Raw genomic sequence first — 24,268 nt, 5'->3', positions numbered from 1 at the left:
GGTTATCTTTACTATAAATGATACCATTACAAAAGTGACTAAAATCCCTTTAACATATAAATTAAATGATTATATAAGATTGTTATGCAATAGCAGAAATCTTTATATGTAGTAAGTATTGATAAATTTTTGAAAAATGAAACTTCATGATGATGATCTCTTCTAATAGAAAAATCTTTCTTTAGAATATGAAGTTATGAGGGAAAAGCCCTGGATTTGATTAAATCCCAGTTTAATAATTTATTGTGTGACCACTATCAAGTCACTTAACCTCTGGAGGCCTCAATTTCTTCATTTGTAAAAAAGAGTGAGCTAGAAATTGCCCTCTCAGTTTCTTTTCAATTCTAAATTTATGAATCTATAAACCCAACATCCATACTGAAAAAGCCCACAAAAAATGTCATCCAATTACGTTTTTAAAAGGAACTGATAATCAGTTTATGATATCATCAGAAATGTGATCAATTTCTCATAAACTGATTCTTTTCATTTATTTTTTCCTAAGCTCTACGTAATCACTATAGCATCAGTTACTTTTTTGGCAAGCTAATTTAATCGAAATAATAGGAATTTTTAAAAAGCTATTTTTGTAAAATTTTAGTCAATCTCTAAAGAAGCAAATAGATAAATTAGGAGGGAAAAAAACAAAAGAAATGAAGAATTCAGACAGAGCTATGGGCTCCAAGCCAGAAGGCTCAAGTAAAGGCAATGAATGCTATCTTTAGAGCTCAAAAGATTCTCTGTAGTTAGGCTCAGGAGAAGTTACTATATTTTAAGGGAAAGTCTGGTGGTTTTTATCTCAAGTTGATGATTTCTTTTTTTTTTCTTTTAACCTAGCAACATCAGAATACTTGAAATAAGTATTGTCAGAAAAGTAAAATATTTTTTCTCTCAGTGAAAAGCTGTGGGTCAGTCACAAGTTTTTGCAGGCTCTTAATTTCACTTATCATATGAATTTTTTCCAAGGTACTTCTTAGGAAGTAGGATCTTCTGTTAAAAGTCCCAGGACATTACTCTTACCTCCTAAGGAACTGTCTATACTGTTCATCTCGAGCTTGGGCTGTTCTTCTCATAATATTCTGGAATACTTCTCTATCTAGTGCCCACGTCTTCACATTGGAGACAGCTACAGGAAAAAAAGAAAAAAAAATTGATCACTTTAATTATCGAAACTTTTAAGAAAATCACAGACATTGCTGATGTAATCAATTGATGTCCTCATCCAATAGGTTTTCTATGTGTATTAATCCCCGTAACGTCACAGTTTTGGGGGCTACTCTGACCCAGGTGCATCTAACATCTCTACTGGGCTGATTTTACTCATTCAAAGATGCTCTTCCATTAGCAAAATGAAGTTCCCAGAGATAAATCACCACCACAAAGTCACATTCAACTTCTTTCAGGATACTAAAAATAATCCTTTAAAAGATAAATACCTCTATAATACCACTAATTCTTGAGTCTACAAGTTGGGCAGCTGGATATAATGCAAAGCATGGAGTCAGAAAGATTTGAGTTGAAATCTGACCTCAGGCACTTACTAACATTGAGAATCTTAGCAAGTCACTTAACCCTATCATCTTCAGTTTTCTACATCACAAAAAAAAGATAATAATGATAGCACCTACCTCACAGGATTATTGCAAGGATCAAATGAGATAATATTTGTAAAACACTCAACACAGACATAAAAGACATATATTGATCCAATGTGTTTCCCATCTACATAACCAGTCACTCAAAATAATGAATCTTAAACATAATCTTTTACTTAAAAGACAAAAGAAATAATAATAGAAAATGTTTTAAAAATTATATAAACAAAATACATCATAATAGACATATAAACCCAGATCACACTCTTCTACTAACACACACTTTTTATGAAGAAAATTGGGCACACACATTTATAGGAACCTGGCAAGGAAACCCATGAGGAAGAAAAACACAGTCTGAGGATAACTCATAATTCTAAATGGCTTCAATGCTATTGGTCCATTTCAGGATCTTCTATCCCACAGAGAGCTGCTCCCTACTTGACTGTTGAGCTTCATTTCTCTATTCAAACATAGCCTTTATATTTAAAGTAATTATCACCCTTTAAAAAAAGCAACTAGGAACTGTTAGCTCCACTAAGAACTTCTTTAGTAAGAATAAAAGTTCTCTGTAAGCCAAAGGTGTACAAGCCATTTAAGCTCGTTAGCCCCAGTTTCGTCATCTGTAAAATGAGCTGGAAAAGGAAAGGGTAAACCATCTCAGAATCTTTGCCAAGAAAACCCCAAAATGGTCTTGAAGGAGTCAGTCATAACTGAAAATGACTGAATAACAAAACAAACCGTTAGTACCAATGGAGAAGAACAATTCTTAAGCCAAAATGTAAAGTTCATCAAACTGGCCACCTCCAGGCTATACAGATCAGCATCTCTAGGATGCTGTCCAATCAGGAGGCAGCTCTTACTCACCATGGTACCAAAATCCATGGTGCTTTGTCCTTGTCATGACATCACCTCCCTGATGTAATGGTCCTCTTGGAGAAGAAAGAGCAAATAACAACCCCTGGGGTCAGATATGGCAGAAGAAAACAAAAACTTATGAAAAAAGCACCTTTCTCCAACGCTAGGTGGCGCCCAAGAGCAATAGCTACCCCTCTCAGAGGATGAGGTAAACTTTCTCTGCAGCCAATCAGGAGTATCACAGCCAGAGCAATCTCAGCTGACTGCTTAACTGCCACAGCTCCCACAAGGCAGCTCCTCAGCCCCCTGCAGTGTCACCAGCTCCTATTCGCAGCTTCCTTCTTCTTCCTCCCCTGCTGGGGCTGCTATGAGGCATTGAGGCAATGAGAGAACCTACTGTCTCTCAGGGACTCACCTTTCACTGAAAAAGTCGCAGCTCCCCAAACCTGTCCTATGAAATCAACAATCCTTGTGTAAACTGTCCCCCAGCCTCTAAATGTTTATATAATTTCTCATTGTCTTGTTTTTGCCTTCTTTATTCATAAAATATCTATATGCTAATTAGTTGAGGTACCCATAATGCTTGTGGAGCTCACTGACATTCATGGTAATGAAACTTAGCAATCCAATTTATCTAATTTTTAATACATAAAAAAATCTTTGTCTCTTTATTACTTTCAAATGTTCCCACAGAAGTAAGTTTGTTGCAAAGAAATCTAAATTCTCAATTCTATATTACAGATCATTTTCTCTCCAAAACTGACCAAATCCCATCTGAAAATTTACAGGTATTTATGCATACATGTGTATTTGCATAAATATGCATATATACACATTGCTAATATATTGTGATTTGCATATATACATACATATATATACAAATATGTACATATATGCCTATAAATACATATTAGCATTGTATATATGTATATATGCATAAATTAGCAAGCACTGCATATTAAAACAAAGTTCTTTTTCTATTTGTATTAATTATCAATCATAGCAGTAGTAATATCTTACATCCTTTGACAATTAAAATAAATCTCTTTCCTTGCACAAAACCATTCTTTTGCTCTTATATAGTAAAATAAGGGTTATAACCAAATCTGACCAAGTTATAACCAATTCTTTCCATCAGGCGGAAGCAAGGATCCTCACTATCTCTGCCGCCCCAACATTCCTCAGTTTGCCCTGTCTATATCTTATTTGCATTTAATTATTTGTATGTTGTCTCCCCCATTTGTCTGTGAACTCCTTCAGAGCAGAGACTGTGTTCTCTCTTTGTATCCCCAGAAGTTAGCAGAGTGCCTGGCACGTAACTGGTACTTAAATACTTGCTAACTGACTTGATGGCTGTCAGTTCCTAATCACAGACATTACTGAAATTCACAATTCTGGGGGAGATAAATTATTCAGCATTAGAGGAAGCATTTATATAGAGCTGGTCTAGTTGATGTCTATCTGCATCCAACAATCTGTATGAGTATGTTTGTGGGATTAATGCTTCTATGTCTAGTTTAAGTATGAGTGAAGTTCATTTAATGCTCACTGCAACCACCCCTTCTTCCATGTTTGTAAACTCAAGTTCCACTCACCTTTTCCTTCTTATATATATTGTGTGTATCTTCCTTCCTTTACTCTTCTGTAAGTTCTCAGGACAAAACTTTCACACCCACCCTAGCCCACCCCATCCCAGTCTACCCCGAGATCTCCATTTTTCTTATTTAATTTTCCCAAAATCAGAACCAAAAAAGGTTCGGAAAATATATTTATTTCTTCTATTTTCTTCCATAATCCAACTCCTTCACAATTACTCAAATGCCCTTTTTTTATAGGTTTCTCTGGACTCCTACATTTGCATTTCAAAGTTCCCATTTATTTTTGGTCTTTTCATCAGAATGTTTGAAAGCCTTCTATTCCATTAAAAATCCATTTTCCCCTGTAGGATTATACTCAGCTTTGCCAAATAAGTTATTTTTGATTGTAATTCTATATTTTTGCCTTTGAAAATATCATATTTCAAACTCTTCATTCTTTCATGGTGGTGGCTGTCAAGTCTTATGTGATCCTGACTCCGATTTCTTGATAATTGATCTGTTTCTTTCTGGATGCTTGCAATATATTTTCTTTACAATGCAGGCTCTGGATTTGGGTTTTAAGATCCTGGGAGTTACTTCTTTCAGGAGGAGATTAGTAGAATTTTTTTAATAATTTACCCCTATAGTTCTAATAGATCTGGGATTTATTTCATATAATTCCTTGAAATAAAACAGGCAGGCCTGATTTTACTTTTCAAATCATCCAATGATTCTTAAATTACCTCTTGTTGGCCTGTTCTTCAAATCAGTCTTTTTGAGTTCAAGTATCTTATATTTTCTCCTATTTTTTAACCCTTTGATTTTGTTCTAATATTCCTTTTGATTGCATGGAATCATTGATTTCTGTTTAGTCTGATCTGTATTTTATGAAGTCCATTATTGGGAAAGTTTCGCAATTTTCTATTCCAAGTTATTTATTTCCCTTCAAATTCTTTCTTCCAAAAAATTTAATTTTTCAGTTTTTGCATCATTTTTTATAAGTATTCATGTAGTCCTTGTGGAGAGTTCATTTTCGAGACTTTAATTACAGTTGCTACAGAGTTATTCTCTCCTGTTAGGAGATCTTCATATCTGCAATACAGTCTGATACCGGTTAGTGTTCTTCTTTAATTTGCTCATCTTTTTCAGCTTTAGTTCCAGAACTGGAGCTTGGTTCCAGTGTCAGGCTCTGCTTTGGCTATAGTTTTAAGTAGAATGAATAGTCCTGTTTGACCTCGTGCTGAGTCTCTTGTAGCATTGCATTGACTCCACTTTCCACTTTAAGTCCTTGGAGTTTCATAAAATTAGATATAAATGGTGCTCTCTGGTTTTTCTGAACAGAGAATTAGGGACATATCAGCTGGTGTATTTACACTAGTTTTGCCCACTTCCTGCTACTCTCTGGACCATCTAGGTTTCCTATCCTGAATTTCCTGTTTATCCCAGAATTTTCTCAGGAGAAATCCTTTGTTCTTGCTGCCTCTGGTCTTAGAGCCTTGGAGGTGATATATATATCCAACTCTGGTTGTGCTGTTTGACATTAACTTTGCTGGAAAAACACTCCTTCCAATAGCCTGTGGACTGGTTTTTGTGTGGTACTGGGGTGAAAGAAATTACTTAATGGAGGTGCTCCCTGGATTTCTTGATCATTAGTTGGTGTGGTACTAACGTCAGGGTTTTGTTGGAGTAGGTATGTGGTCTATTTCCTGCTCAACCAGTCATCTTGAGCAGGTCTCAATACAAGATTCCAAAAGGCAGAAGGTATGGACTTACAAACAAGAAGAACTTACCCTGAAAAGCTGAGTATAATCCTCCAAGGGTAGAAATTCATCTTTAATGGAATAGAAGACTTTCAAACATTTATGATGAAAATACCAGAGCTGAGAAGGAACTCTGAAATGCAAACACAACACTTCAAGAGAAACCTAGAAAAGCGAATTTATTTGAACAGCTGGAAAGGATTATATGATGATGCAGTTCTAAAACTTTCATATTGCAGGGGTTTGCTACCTGGAATACAGCAACATTGTGTTTTTAAAATATTTTTATAATTGATTTCAGTGTAATTTATTTCCTCTGTAATTATGTTGCTTTATTTTATGCACTTAAAAATTGTAAGAAGAGGACAAGAGACTTTATCAGACTACCAAAATGATAAAATAATATAGCCCCCCAAAAAAATAAAAAGTCCTGTAATATAAGAAAAGAAAAACAAGTGTCCTTTCAGAATCTCAATACTTTCAAAAGATCTTGAGAAAATTAACTAAGAAAAACTGGATTTCTGGAAATATACTGGTTCTGTTCTATAAATTGTAAGCTTTAAAAAATAGGGATAGTGAAAAAGAATACAGTGTAGAAAGGAGAAAGAAGGGGATGGAAATTATTATAATTGGTATGTATGAGAAGAAGCATATGCAAACATGGAAGAAGAGATAGTGAACATTAGATGAACAACACTCACATAGCTTCACGGGATCTAAAATTTAAGAAAGAAACCTGCAGTAAAAATTGAGACCTTAAAAATATCTATGCGCAAAAACAAAATAATTTTTGGGGGGATAAATTAGAAGAAGGAGAAGAAAGAAGAAGAAGAAGAAGAAGGAAGAGGAGGAGGAAGAGGAGAAAGAGGAAGAGGAGGATGAGGAGGCCGAGGAGGAGGAGAAAGAGGAGGACAAGGAGGAGGAGAAGAAGAAAAGAAGAAGGAGGAGGAAGAGGAGGAGGAGGAGGAAGAGGAGGAGGAGGAAGAGGAGGAGGAGGATGAGGAGGACAAGGAGGAGGAGGAGGAGGAGAAGGAGAAGGAAGAGGAGGAGGAGAAGGAGGAGGAGGAGAAGGAGGACAAGAGGGACAAGGAAGAAGAGGAGGAGGAGGAGAAGGAGAAGGAAGAGGAGGAGGAGGAGGAGAATACTTTTGGAGAGAGATTCATCTTCATGAGTTGAAAGCCTCAGCTGTGTGATTCTGGACAAGTCACTTAATCCTGTCTGCCTTGGTTCCCATATTTGTAAAATGAACTAGAGATGGAAATGGTAAACTACTCCAGTATCTTTACAAAGAAAAAGTCAGACATGACTGAGATGAGTGAATGACAACAAACAGCAAATTTTAAAATAATGACTGTTATTTCTGAAGAAAAAAAGCATAGATAACATAGTTATCAAAAGTGCAGATGACCCAAAACTCAGAGGGATCGCTAAAATGACTGCACCTGTAATGAGGAAAAGTCAAATTCAAATTCTTCCTCATATATTTATTAGATATGTTACCATGAACAAATCATTTCAACTCTTTCTATATTAGTTAATAATGACAGTAAAAAACAATAACCAGTTAAATATCATTATTATTTGCCAGGATTTTAAAATATCTTGATTTACTAGAACATTGAAATAACTCCAATAACATGATCAATTGGAAAAATGTAAAATCTCATAGATTAGGTAACTTCAATAATCCAGAGTGGAGTAAAACTCTATAGTCTTATAGATCTGGGAGTTTTAATGTACTCTCAGCATAAACTGAGGCAACATTATTGACATTTTCTCAAAGGAAATTCTTGTTCAGGTAAGAGGTCAAGTACATTGCTACTGATCTTTTTTTGTAATTGTGAAATTCTGGGATTTTATAGAAAATAAGGAATCAATACAAGATCATGCCCTATTTCATAGTAAATAAGTGATCAAAGGACAATAAAGATATGTACAAACATATTCACTGTAATCCTTTTTATAATTTAAAAAAACCTGGAAATAAAGTTGACATTCACCAAATGGGAAATTATTGAATAAACTGTGGACTATTAATGAAACAAAATATTAATAAAGAATGATAAATATGAGGACATATGGGAAGATTCATATAAACTGGTATAGAATAAAGAAATCACAGGCAAGAGAACAATATGCAGAGAAACCAGAGAATATTTATTTGTATTAAAGGCAAAGGACAATTCTGGCTCCAGAGGGCCAACAATGATATATATTTTTTTTTCCTCTTGGGAAAGAGATAATCAATACAGATGCAAAATGTTATATAACATATTATTAGATGTGGTTACTGTGATGTTCCTTTGGTTTTAAACAAAAGATTTTTATGAGCAGTGTTAATGGTATATAACTATACTGTTTAAAAAGAAAAAAAAGTAATAATTTTTAAAAAGAAAATTTTCCAACAAAATGAATGGGATATCTTTGAAGGTATTGAAGTCCATCTCACTTTAAGTCTTTAAGTATGTATGATCCCATGTTTTGGATAATGTAGTGAGATTTCTTCTTCAGATATAGATTAGACTAAGCCTATGAGGTCACTTATAGCACAGAATTTCTGGCATTGGCTCTGTGAAAACAACTTATACTCTCTAAGATCATATTGGATTCCCTAAGTCATTGGGAAGTAGTTCAGATAGATGCTGCCCCAGAAAAGGAAACTACCTATGGGTAGTCTTCAAAGTGTATCATTCAGATGAAGATTCTTTAAAGTTGAGTTTGTATTTTTATAGTACTTCTAGTGGTACTTTTCCATGGTACTTCTTCACCTGATATTCCGGGGATTGGCATCCTGTGATAATATACGTAGGTTTTTCTTTGTGAAAGAAAGGATTCTAACCAACCTTATGGAAAAGAGAAGAGTAGAGCAAAAATGAAGATGGAAATTTTAAAAAGTGAAGAAGGAGTAGGTGAATGTTTGTTTCCAACTGAAATTACAATACTGAAATGAGAGGAAAAAAAGCAATGAATTCAAAAGAAAACTGAAGGAACATGGCTATAAAAATCAATTAAGATTTTTAAAAAATCAATTAAGATTTTTAAAAAATCAAAAAATGCTACATCTGTTCTGTTGTGTGTGTGTGTTTTTTTAAGAGCAGAATATTTTATCAACAAAGATGAATTAGATGCCTACTATGTGCAAGGTATTTGAAAATCAAAGAAAACCATAGATTTAAAGTTTAAAGAAATCAAGATCATCTTGTTCAAGCCTCTTACCTAAAAACGGACCTTAAATGACTTGCTCTAGGTCATGTAGATTATTGAGGGATAATATATGCAGACAAAAAATTATAAGACGAGTCATAGGATGACCAGTGCATTGGAGTGATCACAGTGTCATGTGAGATCAGAGGTGACCAATTTTAGCTGATGGGCTAAAGGTTTCATCAATGAAGGGTTGATTACATAGTCAGAATGAGGAACAACGGGTATGCTAAGTGCTCCATTAGTATTCTTGTAATGTCAAGAAAAATTCAAAGAGGCAAATCCTCCATGATGAAGTTATGGAAAAACACTGACATGAGTCCCACAAAATGGGCAAGTTCAGATAGGTTACAATCTGCATTGTTATAAATAATACCTACTTTAATAAGGTCACAGATCTACTTCAATATTAGAATAATACAATAAAAAGTCATTTTCATGTTAAATATACAGATAGCCAAGAGAAACATTCTATTTTATTTAAATCACCTATACAATTCAATAATTTCTCTCTTTCACTTTCTCAAAGTGCATTGCACTGCTGGCTCACACAATGTACTGTCAGTGTACAATTAGATAAGAAAAGACCATATAAACATTTCACATTTTATGAGAATAGTGACTTTAGTATACTTAACATTTTTATTTGTTCAATATTATGGAAAATGTACCTTTTACTGAGGCAGTCCTTGTGCAGTTGTATAAAATGGCTAGTTCGCCAAATGTTGTCCACATAGGGATTGATGATAGAAGCTTGTTCCCTTGGAATACCTCTACTCTTCCCTCTAAAATTGTCAAGCACAATTTTAGAAGATAATTACAATAAAATCATGCTGAATTACATAAACTAAATGAGAAACTGAATCAAAAATACACAGATAAAAATAAATAACAATAAGAGTTTTATATAGCAAAGTTCCCTTTATGTTCTAGCATATGAAAGAAATTAATAGGATTTTGCTAATCTGCATAAATAAATCATCTCCTATTTAAAATCATCGAGTGAATGCCTAAATATCAATTAACATACTGTTTGACTTTTCTTAATGCTACAGATAGAGTACTGAACCTGGAATCAGTAAGACCTGAGTTCAAATCCCACTTCTGATATTAACTAGCTGTGTAACCTTGAGCAAATCACTTAACCTGTCTGCCTCTGTTTCTTCATCAAAAAAAAAAAAAGGATTAATAATAATACCTGTCTCCTGGAGTAGTTGTAAAGCTAAAATGAAATATTTATAGTGCATTTCATAAACCTTAAATCACTAAATAAATGTTATCTCTTATTGTCGTCTCACACAGTACACCACCATGATAGTGGGTATAAAAGATCTAAACAATAAACAAACCACTACAAACAGTAACATCAACAACAAAGCAACCCCAAAAATTTCGTGAAGAAAAAGTAATGTATGACATATCACTCTTTCCCCTATTGGGTTCAAAAAGTATTTAATTTCATTTTTTCTTACTTCATTATAAATGAGTGATTTCTGCATCATGAACTGTGTATTTTAAGCAAAAATGTATTTATTTAATCTAAAAGTCATTATACAACAAAAATTATCAGGTCATTCTGAAGGATGGGATCTTGCTTGAATTTCATCTTTCTCATCCTATGGGAGATTTTGGATCACAGTAATCAGAATATGTTTCTGATTGGAAGTCAGCTGGAAATGAACCTTAATCCTATCACTAATTAGCTGTATGACTGAAGGCAAATCAGTGAAATACCTCATTCCCCATCCCAAATATAAAGTGAAGGTACTACTTTAGTATCTTTGGCTTGTAACTCTCTCATTTAATCTCCAAGAAAACTGGGGCACCAAGAACGATAGGAAAAGTTATACAGGTGGTAGCATAGTAGTATTAATCCCCTGGTCCTCCAGCTACAAATCTGATGCACTTTGCACCATACCATATTTTCATTTGGCTTGTGAGATAAAATTAAGTAATCCTTTAGTAACTCTAAAATCTTTCCCCATACCTGATCTCCTCTATCAAAACAGCAATATTTTTTATTTTGTTTACACTGTTAAAAGCACTTTCTTCATAATAACCATTACAGAAAGGTAGTAAAAATTATTACCTTCTTTTTAGAATTTAGGCATATGAGGATCAAAAAGTAATCACCTATAGTTTCTGTTTAGAAACCTCCAGCAATGAAAATTAATCATCTCTCAATTCAAACTGTTCTATTTTGGAATAACTCTAATAACTAAGCAGCTTTGGGGGAAAAAAAAACTATAACTTGTCACTTCAAAGCAGAGTGAATTACAAAGTGTTAGAGAGGAAGAGACCTGCAGAACAGAATAGTAAAATGAGATGACCAGTCTCTGAGAATGGAGCCATAATGAAACTGCTAATGTACTGATAACCACTCCAATGCTTTATAGAATTTCGCATTGGGAAGGACTTAGAGATCATTTTGTCTAATGCCTCAATTGTTCTATGAAAGGGCCAAATGATATGCTCAGGGTCACATTGGCAATATATTGAAGCACAATTTAAGGCTCTTTTCACTATAACCTCCAAGTAATCTCATAGCCAAAAGGAATCCTGAAGAGATATGAAAAGTGATTTTCATGAACAAAAAGAATTGTTTTTATAGCAATTCTTAAGTAACTTATCTGCTCAAATAATCAAAGTACTGAATTACAGTCTTCTATGAGATGTAAATAGGAACATGTGTGCATATATGTATCTATATTGTCTGCATATATACATGTTTGTGTATATATGTACATAGCATAAAAGATTGTGCATGCTTATCACATGTTTACATCTAAAACTTGTACCCTTGACTTATAGTCTCAAGGACCAAGCCCAGTCAAATCATTTATTAGACTACTCAAATTAGAGAACAGCATAAATAAAAGTCAACAACCTAAAATAGTTCTTTCCTCACTCCAATTTTGTAGCCTACTTTGATACCTTATACTCAAATGTCCAAACTGGGGCTAGTTTCAGGCTTTGGCAGGAATAAATACTTATGATTCATCTTCATTAGGGAATTGTTTCCTTTTTAGCTTCTATTTTCAAATCCAGTGGTATTAACTGTCTTCCTAATCTTCTACAAAAGACTATGGGACAGGAAGGAAAATATTTTAGTGGTTTATAAAAGGATTGAAGTGCTCCAATCCTGCCACATTTCATACGTATGGACTGGTTTCAACTTCTCATTCAAAAGACTGATAATTTTCTTTGGAGTATATTAAAAATGATTTATTTTAGTCCAAGAAAGTCAACATAAGAATTTCAATATTAACTGCAGTACTACAAGTCAAATTGCCTTTTTTTGAGTAAGAAGAAAATAAGCATTGCTGATATTTCTAAGATGGGATGCAAGTTATATATATATATATATATATATATATATATATATATATGTATATATAATTATTATTTTCTAACCTCCAGGCAGCTAGGTAGCTCTGTGAATAGAATGCCAGGTCATGAAATCAAGAGGATTCATCTTTATGAATTTAAAATCTGGCCTCAAACATTTACTAGCTGTGTAATCCTAAATAAAGCACTTAACATTGATTGCCTCAGTTTCCTTATTTGTAAAATGAGCTGGAGAAGGAAATGGCAAATCACTTCAGTTTCTTTGCTGTGAAATCTCCAAATGAGGTCACAAAACATTAGACACAACTGAAATGGACTAAACACCCAAAAAATTGCTAACCTCAGTCAAATTAATGAAATTTATTAAAAAATTCTGGAACATATTAAAATACAACAATGCATTTGTCAACAACATATTGCTGTTTATAAGAATCAAGACCAGTATTAGTCAAAGACTCACCTGCCAAGACAAAAATATGATTTCCAGGTTCTCCTTGCTTAATAATATAACTGCCTTGTGGATAGTTTCTTCCATACATACATTCCACCATATCTTTGATCTGCTGAGGATCCAATCTCTTCAAAAACTGATTTTTATTCAGGGCATCTGTGATGAGCTTCTTGTCACTGGTGTTATAAAAAGCAGGAAATAAAGAATAAAGTCATTTTTCATATCATTTTAATTTTAATTTTTTGGTTTGGCTGCCAACATAGAGGAACGTAGAATTAGACCTTATGGGATTTCAGAGGCTATGTATTCCAATACCCTCACTTTAAAGATAAGGAAATTAAGGGCCAGAAAGTTCAGATTAAGTGACTTCCCCAAGGTCACAGGTACTGAATAACTGAGCCAAGATTTGAACCCAAGCCTCCCAATTTTTTCCACTATAGCATTCTGCTTTGCTGATGAGGAATTTCACAAAAGTTATATTTAATGTCACCAAAGTTTTTCAAAAATCCACAAAAGTACTTCCTCCATGGAATTACTATACTTAATTTCATTTTGATAATAGCTTTTTATTTTCAATACACATGCAAAGATAGTTTTCAACATTCACTCTTGCAAAACCTTGTGTTCCAAATTTTTCTCTTTCCCTCTCCCTCATTTCCTTCCTCCCAGACAGCAAGTAATCCAACATAGTATACTTAATTTTTGGAAGGTTGTTGAAAAAGTTTGAATGCATTTTTATGATTTTTATTTTTAGGCAAATATTGTTATTTGACACTTGTAATGATCTTTTCCTGAGATTTCATCTTTCTAAGTTCTTCTAAACACTAGAGATGAAGGTTTGATCTTCAGAGTTGAAAATTTAAATATCCCTAATTACCTCTCCCAATACACATGGTAGGAAAAGAAAAGAAGAAAAAAGAAAGGTTAGTAAGACTGAAAGAATGAATAAATAAAACAACAACAAAGACTTTCATCATTCAAAGCAATTATGGTGCCAGCAACGTCTGAGATATAAAAGTAGAAGACAGCAATATCTACAAGTAAAATTCGAAAGACAGACTCACAACTTTGCTATAAAGTCAATTAGAATTGCTAGATGAAATGAAATAATGGAATTGTTTTAAAGATATAAAATAATGAAATGAGAAAAGAATTAGAAAAGAAATGAGAGAAATAGACCCAAGATGATAAAACAACAGAAGGATGTATAGACAAACTCTTCCCCCTAATTCCTGAACAAAGATCTAGTATATCTTGTTTGGTATAATATAATTTCCTGCTGGAAAATAATAGAAATAAAAGAAAAAAGATCACATTGAGTTATTTTTCTAGCCCTCGTTGGCAAAAGGAGACAGAATGGTTTACAGAACCTGGTGATGAAGTCTAGATAGAATGAATTCCAAGGCAGAGAATAAAAGATGACCAATGCTGTAAACCAGAGCAATGAGAAGTCCCAGACTCTCAGAGTCTGGACTCATGAAAGTTGCAAAAATATGTGCCAACTATCAAGTTCTACTGCTTATTACTCAATCCAAGATCAGTATAGATTCAAAGAGGGGATACACATCCTAGTTTGTGCACTTAGTAAAGAAAATTACAAAAAGCAAGCAGGAGCTGAGTGGCTTATTCTAGGAGTAGACTAGGGTCTTAGTTCCATCCCCAAACCTAGTCAAAAGCTTATAGTGGACTAACTAGGGCAGGAATACCAGACCAGCAAAGCCAAAGACCAGTTATATAGTAGTGGCTAAGTCCAGTAAGAGTCTCCTGGCACTTCAAGCAGGGACAAATTCAGTAGTGTGTTCTGATCAAACTGAAGTCAGGAACTTGCAGAGCTAAGAGCAAAGGGGCAGTGATCAGACTTTGCCTGAAATAAGATCACTTAAGAAGCAAGAAAAGTTTGCAGGTCCCCAAACCCAATTATCTATGAGATTCTGTGAGATCCTGTGAGATCTTAGGATAATACAGTTCTAGGATAACAATCAGTTCTCTAAGAAAGTAGCCCCAGTCAATTCCTCCAGAAATGTGTAGAGACCAACTCAATATGAATTCTGAAATTAATGAATACGCTGGAGGAATTTTTTAAAAGACTCCCATAATAAAGTACTATTAAAGTACACTGAGACAAGAATGCTCAAGACACAAACTTAAGAAGAGAATGCCCCCCAAAACATCTATTTTTAAAATCCTCAACAATAGCCACAAAACAATGTCTTGGGCACACATTTTACTAGCATTTTGAACACATGAGAAAAAAGGTTCTGTAAAAGAATTTAAGAGATTTTTTTATAAATTAAATAAGAGGCTAAAGAATTTAAGTGTGGAAGAGAGAGAAGGCAGTTTTTTTATTAGCTAAAAAAACTTAATTTAAATTTTTTTAACTGAATCAAAACTAAACAAAGAAAAAAAGTTGAGACAATCCTGAAAGATCATTCAGTCAAGTTTTCAATGGTTAAAATTCCTTTGTTCACATAATTATTGAGAATTTCTTCATGGGAAAGATGCATAAGATAAATGTGGGAATAAAACAGACTTGAGTATGAAAAAGAGAAGGAAAAAGAAAGAGCAATTTGAAAGCCTTGTGTCTTCTACCACATGTTGAATTCAGTCAATTCTGAGTGAAGACAGAAGTATGTAGTTGAGGGGGCTGATCCACTGACCCTTGGTTAGTAACAAGGTCTGAGATGAGGGGGCAGAAAGATGGATTAAATGACTTCATACAACTACACCTAAAAAAAAATCTGCCAAAAAAATGTAATGATGTCAGAGAGACATGTCATTTACTTAAGAAGCATTTCACATGGCTGGAGCAAAAATCCAGGAGAGAAGAAGAAATTAATAGAATGATTAGCTATGTATCATAGATATCTATTTCAAATCCCATGGCCCCTGTTTAAGCAATAGATACACAATAATTCATTTCATCCAGATCTAGTCATTATAGAGAAAATAAAAATCTAACTCTAGTTACACTGAAACCACAATGGTCTATGCTCAACTCTCCTATTACTGAGGGCAACAAATGAGAATAAAAAAACCTTGGTCACCAAAAGTCAAAAATTGTGTAAAGAAAATTAATAGAACCATAGGACTATATATCACATCATGTGTAACTTTCAACTAATGGTAGGAATGACATTCCTGACCAATAGCTATTTAACCTTTCAAAAATATGATGAGAAGATTCTGGGAAGATGGCAGAGCAGATTAATAAATTTCATGCTTTCCAGATTCCCCCCAAAAAAGAACAAATTTACACCTTAGGATGAATATAGATTGATGAAAAATCAAGAAGACTTGGGAAAGAACAGGGTTCTTCCAGGTACAACCAGAAAAGATCTGATGAAATACCCAGGGTCAGAGATAATCCAAGAAAATTGTCTTGGAGTGATAAAGTATTAGGGGAAAATAGGAATAGAAAAATATCCACCAATCATCACCTCAAAGAGATCCTTTGTGGAAAATACATATATTATTACCAAACTTTAAAGCCCCCAGATCAAAGAGAAAATTTTGCAAGAAACAAGAAAAAAAACAATTCACATACACTGGAGCTACAATTAGAATTGTATAGGACTTATCAGCAGCCACAGTAAAAGACCATAGGTCTTGGAATCATATCAACAGACAATCAAAAGAACTAGATCTGTAGCCAAAATAATTAATAAATAATAATAAAATTCATTTGGAAGAATAAAAGTTCAAGAATATCAGATGAATTAATTTAAAAATGTAAAGAAAGGTGGTCTAGCAGTGCCAGATATTAAACTGTATTATAAGGCAGAAATTATCCAAACCAAAGGATGCTAGCTAAGAATCAGTTAAATGGAGTACAATACATAGTAATAAATAATTATAGTAGCATCATATTGACAAGTGTAAAGATCTAAGTTTTGGGATAAGAATTCACTGTTTAGTTTTTAAAATTGCTAGGAAAACTGGAATGCAGGCTGGCAGAAACTAGGTATAGATCAATATCTTAGACCTTTTACCAAGACAAAATCAAAATGAATACATGTCCTAGACATAACATATTACCTATAATGTTTTTTTATTGTAAATTGAAGGAATGTCCAACAAGTAGGGAATGACTAAATATTTGTGGTATATCGTTGTGGTGGAATATTACTGTAAGAAATAACAATAAGGTTGATTTTAGAAAAACATGGAAAGATTTGCATGAAATAATACAGAGTAAAATGAGTAGAACAAAGAGAACATTGTATATAGTAACAACAAAAGAATAACTTAATAGCTAAGCTATGCTAAGTAACATGAACATTCAAATCAATTACAAAGGATTTTTGAAGGAAAATGCTATCCATCTCCAGAGAAAGAACTCATATGTATGGAAGTATGTATTGTATGATTCCACACATATTCTATTTCAAAAATTAGTTTTTTTCAAATACAGGATTGGGAGAAAGGGAGGGAAACAACTCAGAACCCAAAATGTAACAAAAAATATATACCAATAAATACAATAACTTAAATGAAAGGAATGAATATTTAGAAAATATAAAATACTCCAATTAATAGAATAAGAAATAGAGAATTTAAATAGGCCCATCTCAATAAAGGGGAAAAGACAAAGAAACCAAATCTATTTGCATGGTGTTTAAAAAATTGAGGATTCCAGCTACTTAGATGTCTTTAAAATGAGAAATGGGAGGGGGGAAATCTTTGGAGCAAAATTTCTCTGATAAAAGTCACATTTCTAAAATGTATAAGGAACTGATTCAAAATTTAAAAAACAAGAGTCTTTTCCCAATTGATAAATGATCAAAGGCTATAAAGAGGCAGTTTTCAGAAAATAATCTTCAAACTTCAAAATATCAATGGCCAGATTTTTTAAAATGTTTCAAGTCACTAATAAGAGAATATAAATTAAAGTTGCTTTGAGATTCTAGTTCAAATCTACCAGACTGATCAAATTGACAGAAAAGGAAAATGATAAATGTAATGGGAGATGTTGGGAAAGAGATACTTTATTTTAAGGGACACTCTTGATGGAGTTGTGAATAGATCTAACTATTCTGGAAAACACTTTGAAGCTATGACCCAAAAGTTACTAAACTGTGCATGATAGATAGATAGATAGATAGATAGAAAATTACAAAATTATACTACCATTGTCTCTAAATCAAGGATATAAAAAAGGATCCACATGCACAAAAATGCTGATAATGGTTCTTTTTGTAGTATCAATAAACTGAAAACCAGGTGTGAAACCATTAATCTGGAAATGGCTGAGCAAATTATTTATTGCTCTGTTACAGCCAACTCTTTGTGATCCCATAGACCATAGTGTCCATGGGGTTTTCTTGGCAAAGATACTTGAGTAGTTTGCTATTTCTTCCTCCAGTGAATTAGGGCAAAACAGGTAAAGCAACTTGACTAGGGTCACATAGCAAGTGTCTGATGTCACATTTGAACTCGGGTCTTCCTGATTCCATATCAAATGCTGGAGCCATATAGCTGCCCTACCCAGAGCAAATTATAGTATATGACTATAATCGAACACAAGTGTATCATATGAAGTGATAGAAGGGAGGATTCCAAAAAAAAACTTGGGAAGCTTTTACAAACTGATTCAGATTGAAGTAAGCTGAATTATAACAAATTATGCACCAATAACATCAGAAACACTAACAACTTTTAAAAACTTTGGAATTCTAATCAATGCAATTCTTGGTCTAGGAGATCAATGATTAGACATGCTAATGACTTTTTGAAGCAGAAAGATGATGGACACAAAATGCACAATGAAATACAAACTTTTGAACATGTCCAATATGGGGGATTGTTTTGCCTTAAAACTATGTGCTTTTGCTACTAGGGTTTTTCTTTAGCTTTTTTCTGTTTTTCATTTTAAAAATGAGGAGTTGAGAAAGGAGAAAATAAATTCCTCTTAATTAAAAAAATAAGATTTTAAATTTTAAAAAGCCATTAATAGAGTGGAAGAACCTGTATTCAAGACACAACAGGGAACCTTTTAAGAAGCCATGAAAATGATTAATTTACCAACTTCTAGTGCTTTGCATAGGCATAAATGTACCTTTCCAAACAGAATTAAACATAGAGACAGTTATCTCCCTAATTCTTTTTTTCATTTAAAAACTTTTTGGATTAGATTTGTAAGACAACTGGTAAATACATTCTTATCAGTCTTTGTTAATTAAACTTTATCTCTGACCAGGAATCTGTCTCCCATTAATTTCTAGACATACAATCCCTCAGGTGCTCAGAGAGCTCCTTCTTAGCCAGCTGTTCAGTTTCTAAATCAATTCTTGGCTTCTACATTCCTTGTCATCAAGGGTCAATAGCAAAGAAAACACAGCCTGTGCCCTTACTAAAGAGGCTATAATAACATAATTAAAAGATTTTTCACAGTAACAAATTGATCTGATGATTAGAAAACTTTAGAAAATTTTTTCAGAAAATAAATTATATGTAATAACAATTATTACAAAAATTATATTCCATACAAATCCAAAAAGATAGCCTTTTGAATATATAAAATCATTTTCTTTAAAAAAAAAAATAACTCTTTAAAAGTATAGTAATAATAGACCTTTCCATAATTTGGTAAACAATCTATATCTATATCTATATCTATCTATGTACAAATACATACACACAAATATATATACCAAGAGCTAACATTATTTATATGAAAGAAAAACAGGAAGCTTTTCTAATATGAACAAGGATAGAGGGATGAATATTATCATATATAATTCTGAAATCTTAACTTTAGCCATTAAGTGAGAAAAAGAAATTAAGGGAATAAAAATAAATTTTAAAAGATAATAACTTAGAGCTCAAAAGTTCAATCCCCTCATTATACAGATGAGAAAAATGAATCACAGAGAGGTAAAATAAAAATAATTTGTCTAGAATAACACAGGTAGTGATGAAAGAATTGAGACTTGAACTCCTCCCTCTATCTACAAACCCAGAATACTTTCCATTACATCATGCTCCCTATGATGACTTATTTAGAATTCAATGGGGGAAAAAAAAGACGATAATTAGTCATTTCAGTGAAATAGAAGATTATGCAATAAATCCCAAAATATCATTATTCTTTGTGAATATTCCTAACAAAGCCTAATGGGAAGAGGGGAAGGGAAATTCCATTCAAAAAACTACAAAATCATAAAATACATGAGTGTTAATCCTACCAAGATACATTCAGGATTTCTATGACTATATACAGAAAATATTCTTTAAAGAAATAAAAAAAGTAAGTAATTGGAAAGCTCCAATTTATTCACAGTTGGGCTGCACCATTATGATAAAAATGGTGACAATACCTAAATTAATTTACAAATTTTATGACACATCAATCAAATTTTTTAAAAGTTACTTCATATAACTAAATAAAATAATAATTAAATTCATCTGGAAAAAGAAAAGGTCATTCTTAAGGGAAATGATGAAAACCATAGGAATGAAAAGGACATACTATTACCATATATATATATACACATATATATAATATACATATATACATAATTGTATGCATATATATATAATTCTTGAAGCAGTACAAGCAAAATTGTTTAGTACTAATTAAAAAATGCAAAAGTTTCCAGGGTAGTAGCACAAGTCTATAATACCTACTACTGAGAAAGACTAAGAGAAAGGCCTTGAGTTCAGGATATACAATAGGACAAAGCCCATTGAGTGTTTGGGCTATATCACCACTATGGTAAACCCTCAAGAGAAGGCAGCCCTCAGTCTTCCTAAGAACAGCTAAACAGAGAAATTCATAACTTCTGTACTAATCAGTCATTGAGTTTTGCATTTGACATGTGATGAGGTGTGCCATTTGTGTATCTGAAGTGCAGAGGGTCTCTCACCATATGCCATAAACTTGAAAATCAGTTTTTGCCTCTGCCATGTAACACAGAAGCAGATTAGGAAGGGGTAAATCTAAAAATCAGAGTTCCACAAGGTTAAATCATAAAGATTTTACCTTCTCTCTCTTACCTTCTCTACTGGGTAATCTGTGATAATTATTCATCTAGTACTTAATTCCTTTATTCTTACAAGAACTAGAGAAGTTGATGGTCATGAGACACAGAAATAATGTTTAACATTTTTAACAATAACTTTGATAAAGGAAGAGTGATTATTCTTTTCAAATTTTTATGTGACACAAAATTAGGAGGGTTAGGTCACATATTGGATGATAGCCAAGATTTGGACATGACTGAAATAACTGAACACCAACAACAATAAAGATTTCTGAAAAGAACATGGACAAGTCCTTTCAGATAAGGCATAATGGAAACAAAAGCTTCTGGTTAAGCAATAACTATGCAAAATAATTTTCACTAAAAGAAAAAAATGAAAGAATTGTTGCTAAAGAAAAAATAATTCTAAGACTCATTAGAAAAGTAACAGATGATGGTCCCCCAAGATGATGGAAGCAGTGAGAAAAGCCCATCTGCAGGGCATATTTTGTTGTTACTGTTTTTAACACTCAGAAGCTACAGGAGTAGGTAGCTGAATAAGAAGGGGAAGGAGAAAAGGGGGGGTAATTCTATGTCTGAGTAACAAGGTAGAAAAATCTATAGCATTTTCAATTTAGTTGAAAGGAGAGGGAAAGTGAGAAGGAAAGGAAAAAAGATTTTGGAAAAAGAAGGAAGGAAGGAAGGAAGGAAGGAAGAAAGGAAGAAAGGAAGAAAGGAAGGAAGGAAGGAAGGAAGGAAGGAAGGAAGGAAGGAAGGAAGGAAGGAAGGAAGGAAGGAAGGAAGGAAGGAAAGGAAAGAGGTGAGGAGAGAGGGAGGGAGGGAAGAAGGAAGGAAGGGAGGGAGAAAGGAAGGAAGAAAGGGAGGAAGGAATGAAGGAGAGGGGAGGAAGGGAGGAAGGGAAAAAGGGAGGAAGGGAAGAAGGGATTAATTTCCTCCCCTTAGCTAGACTGATCCTCAGGTGAATAACATATTTACATTGTCTGTCTCAAGCATTTCCAGACTGCTTGCACTTGTCAGAGTTTGCATTCAGTTGGCATTGCCTGTGAATACCATATCACCTACATAACATTAGAGGGACTGTTCACATTTTTAGTATAGTGTAAAAAATATGCTTAATATCATGACATATAATACTTGCTTTTGGTATAAAATGCATCAGGAGGGGACACAGCAAAATATTATCATGGTCCTTGGGAAAAGAAAAAGTACTTCCTGTATTTATAAATGAATCAGATTAACAGAAATTCAGGGTTTCCTATAGTTTAATTAATTTGTTTCCTAAAACCTAGGATTAAGTTAAATTTGACTGGAAGATAAGGGAGAAAAAGCAATTGTGAGTAGGATACCTAAATGAAAAGCTTTGGAGGGCAACAATTAATCAATTATTAACAAGCATATGTTAATGGCCAAGAACTGCCCTAGGTGCTGAGGACATATAAATAAAAAATGAAACAGTCCTTACCCTTAAGCTTATATTCTATGATAGGAAGTTACAGAATGCCTTTATGGAGATAAAATATAGATAGAAGGTATTTAGAGGGAATGGATACTAGAAGTCAGAGAAATATGGAAATGCCTCTCATGTAGACATTTGAACTGAGTTGTTAAGGAAATAAAAGGTACTAAGCAGAGGAAAGGAAAAATTAATGAATTCTAAGTTTGGGAACAATGGGAATAGAGATGGAAGATGAGAATAGTAAAATGGCCATTTGCGCTTAATCATAAATGTGTATAAAGAAGAGAAGTTAGAACCAGACCATGGAGAACTTTAAATGCTATACAGGAAAGTTTGCATTTGATTCTAGAAGAGGAGAAATATGGTTAGACATGTACTTTATGAATGACTGACTAACTGGATGAGTGAATGAATGGAAAAACGTATATTAAACATGTACACTGGGCTAGGAAGATCACTTTGGCAGCCGTACTGAATGTAATGAGTTCCTAAAGAAGAGGCAAGATTCATGAATAAATCTTTTTAAAGGAGGTAGGAGGGCATCACAAACTGTTTCCTTGATTAAGGCTTTTGCCTAGAATGTACTATCAGATTTGATTGACATGTTGGGCAATTTTGCTGAAACACTTTCTTTTTTTTTTTAATTCTTCATTACAGGAAATGAAAATCTGAGTATTAGAATAAGAAGAGATATATTTAGAAATTAAGGAGATATAATAAAATATATCAATTATTTTAATTACCTAAAATTACTCATTTCTTTTCTCAGAAATCAAGATACTTATGGATTTGCTGAGTTAAATGTTGCAGGATGAGCTAGACCACTTGAATTAGCTATGTGTGAATGAATGCAGGAACCTGAGGGACAATTCCCATGGAGGGATCCAAAGTATATTTGCTTAGAAACAAAAGATGTCCAGAAAAAGAACTGATAAGTAGGAGTATGTATAAAATCATTTTATACACACACACACACACTTTGTGTCTAATGGCAGCCATCTCTAGGACTGGCTAAGGCAGGAAAAGAAAAAAGAGAAAAAAATTTACATGATAACATATATTTTAAAAATTATAGCAAGTTGTACATAATAGATTTGTAGTTTCATGTGCAATATTTTTTTAATTCTTCTATGTTATGGAAATGCTTGCTCTATTTTATAAATTATGGGATATATGATGGCATATAAGGCATATAAGTTAAAAACACTCCAGCAAGGATCATACTCATAACGTAGCAAGTATGTACATTTGAAATCTCCTGTGAAGGAGATTTTTGCACATTTTCAAAAATAAAAGAAAACTTACATATTTCACCTTTTGTACAGCCATAAAAAGATTTACAAGATAAACAAGCAACAAAATACACTAAATTTGAAATCAGAAGACTTGGGTTCAAATTGTGGCTTTTCTACGTATCATCTTTATGATCTTGGACATGTCATTTATTGTCAAATTCTTGCAAAGACAAATCTCTCTACATACAAAAGTCTATTAAGTCTTCTCTGCAGACTCTAATATCCCTATTTTCTCACTAATACTTAATCACTCCTGGTCTATGGCTATTTTCCTATTGCCTAAAAACATAACCATGACTCTCTAATATTTAAAACACTCATTTTATCTGCCCATCCCTACTAGTTATAGTGATATACTGTACCTCCCTTTTATTGGATAAGCTCCTTGAGAAAGCCATCTACAATAGGAGACTATTTTCTTTCCTCTCATTCTTTTTAACTCTTTGTGGGCTAACTTCCACTCTCATCATTAAACCAAAAACACTCTCTCCAAAGTTACTAATGATCTCTTAGTTAACAAATCAAATAGCTTTTTCCATCTTCAACCTTCTTAACTTCTCTTCAGTTTTTGACACTGATGATCATAATATCCTCTTGATAATCTCTTCTCTCTAGGTTTTCAGGACACCATTATCTCCTGGTTGTCCTCCCATTTGTCTGACCAAGCTTTTTCCATCTACTGGATCTTCATCCATGTCACTTCCCACTTAACCATGAATGTCCCCAAGGCTTTGTGAAACTA

The 24,268-nt window shown here is 33.3% G+C and overlaps 1 protein-coding gene across 3 annotated transcripts in view; it reads right to left on the bottom strand.

Annotated features, from left to right (window-relative positions):
* Positions 1-24,268, bottom strand: part of PRKG2 (protein kinase cGMP-dependent 2) — a 112,687-nt gene that overhangs the window by 60,672 nt on the left and 27,747 nt on the right. Inside the window, exons 3-5 of one of the 3 annotated variants that reach the window (XM_003772969.3) lie at positions 12,803-12,969; positions 9,666-9,779; positions 1,021-1,126 (exon numbers count right to left, since the gene is read on the bottom strand). In XM_003772969.3, coding sequence (XP_003773017.1) covers positions 1,021-1,126; positions 9,666-9,779; positions 12,803-12,969 — 387 coding nt within the window. Of the gene's footprint in view, positions 1-1,020; positions 1,127-2,462; positions 3,062-9,665; positions 9,780-12,802; positions 12,970-24,268 lie in introns of those variants that run through there. The other 2 variants (XM_031941628.1, XM_031941629.1) reach the window with 2 other exon arrangements.

The sequence above is a fragment of the Sarcophilus harrisii genome, chromosome 6, assembly GCF_902635505.1.
Source record: "Sarcophilus harrisii chromosome 6, mSarHar1.11, whole genome shotgun sequence".
In the NCBI taxonomy this organism is placed as follows: domain Eukaryota; kingdom Metazoa; phylum Chordata; class Mammalia; order Dasyuromorphia; family Dasyuridae; genus Sarcophilus; species Sarcophilus harrisii.
The sequence above is the reverse complement of the archived record's forward strand: the minus strand, read 5'-3'. Positions and strand labels throughout refer to the sequence as shown.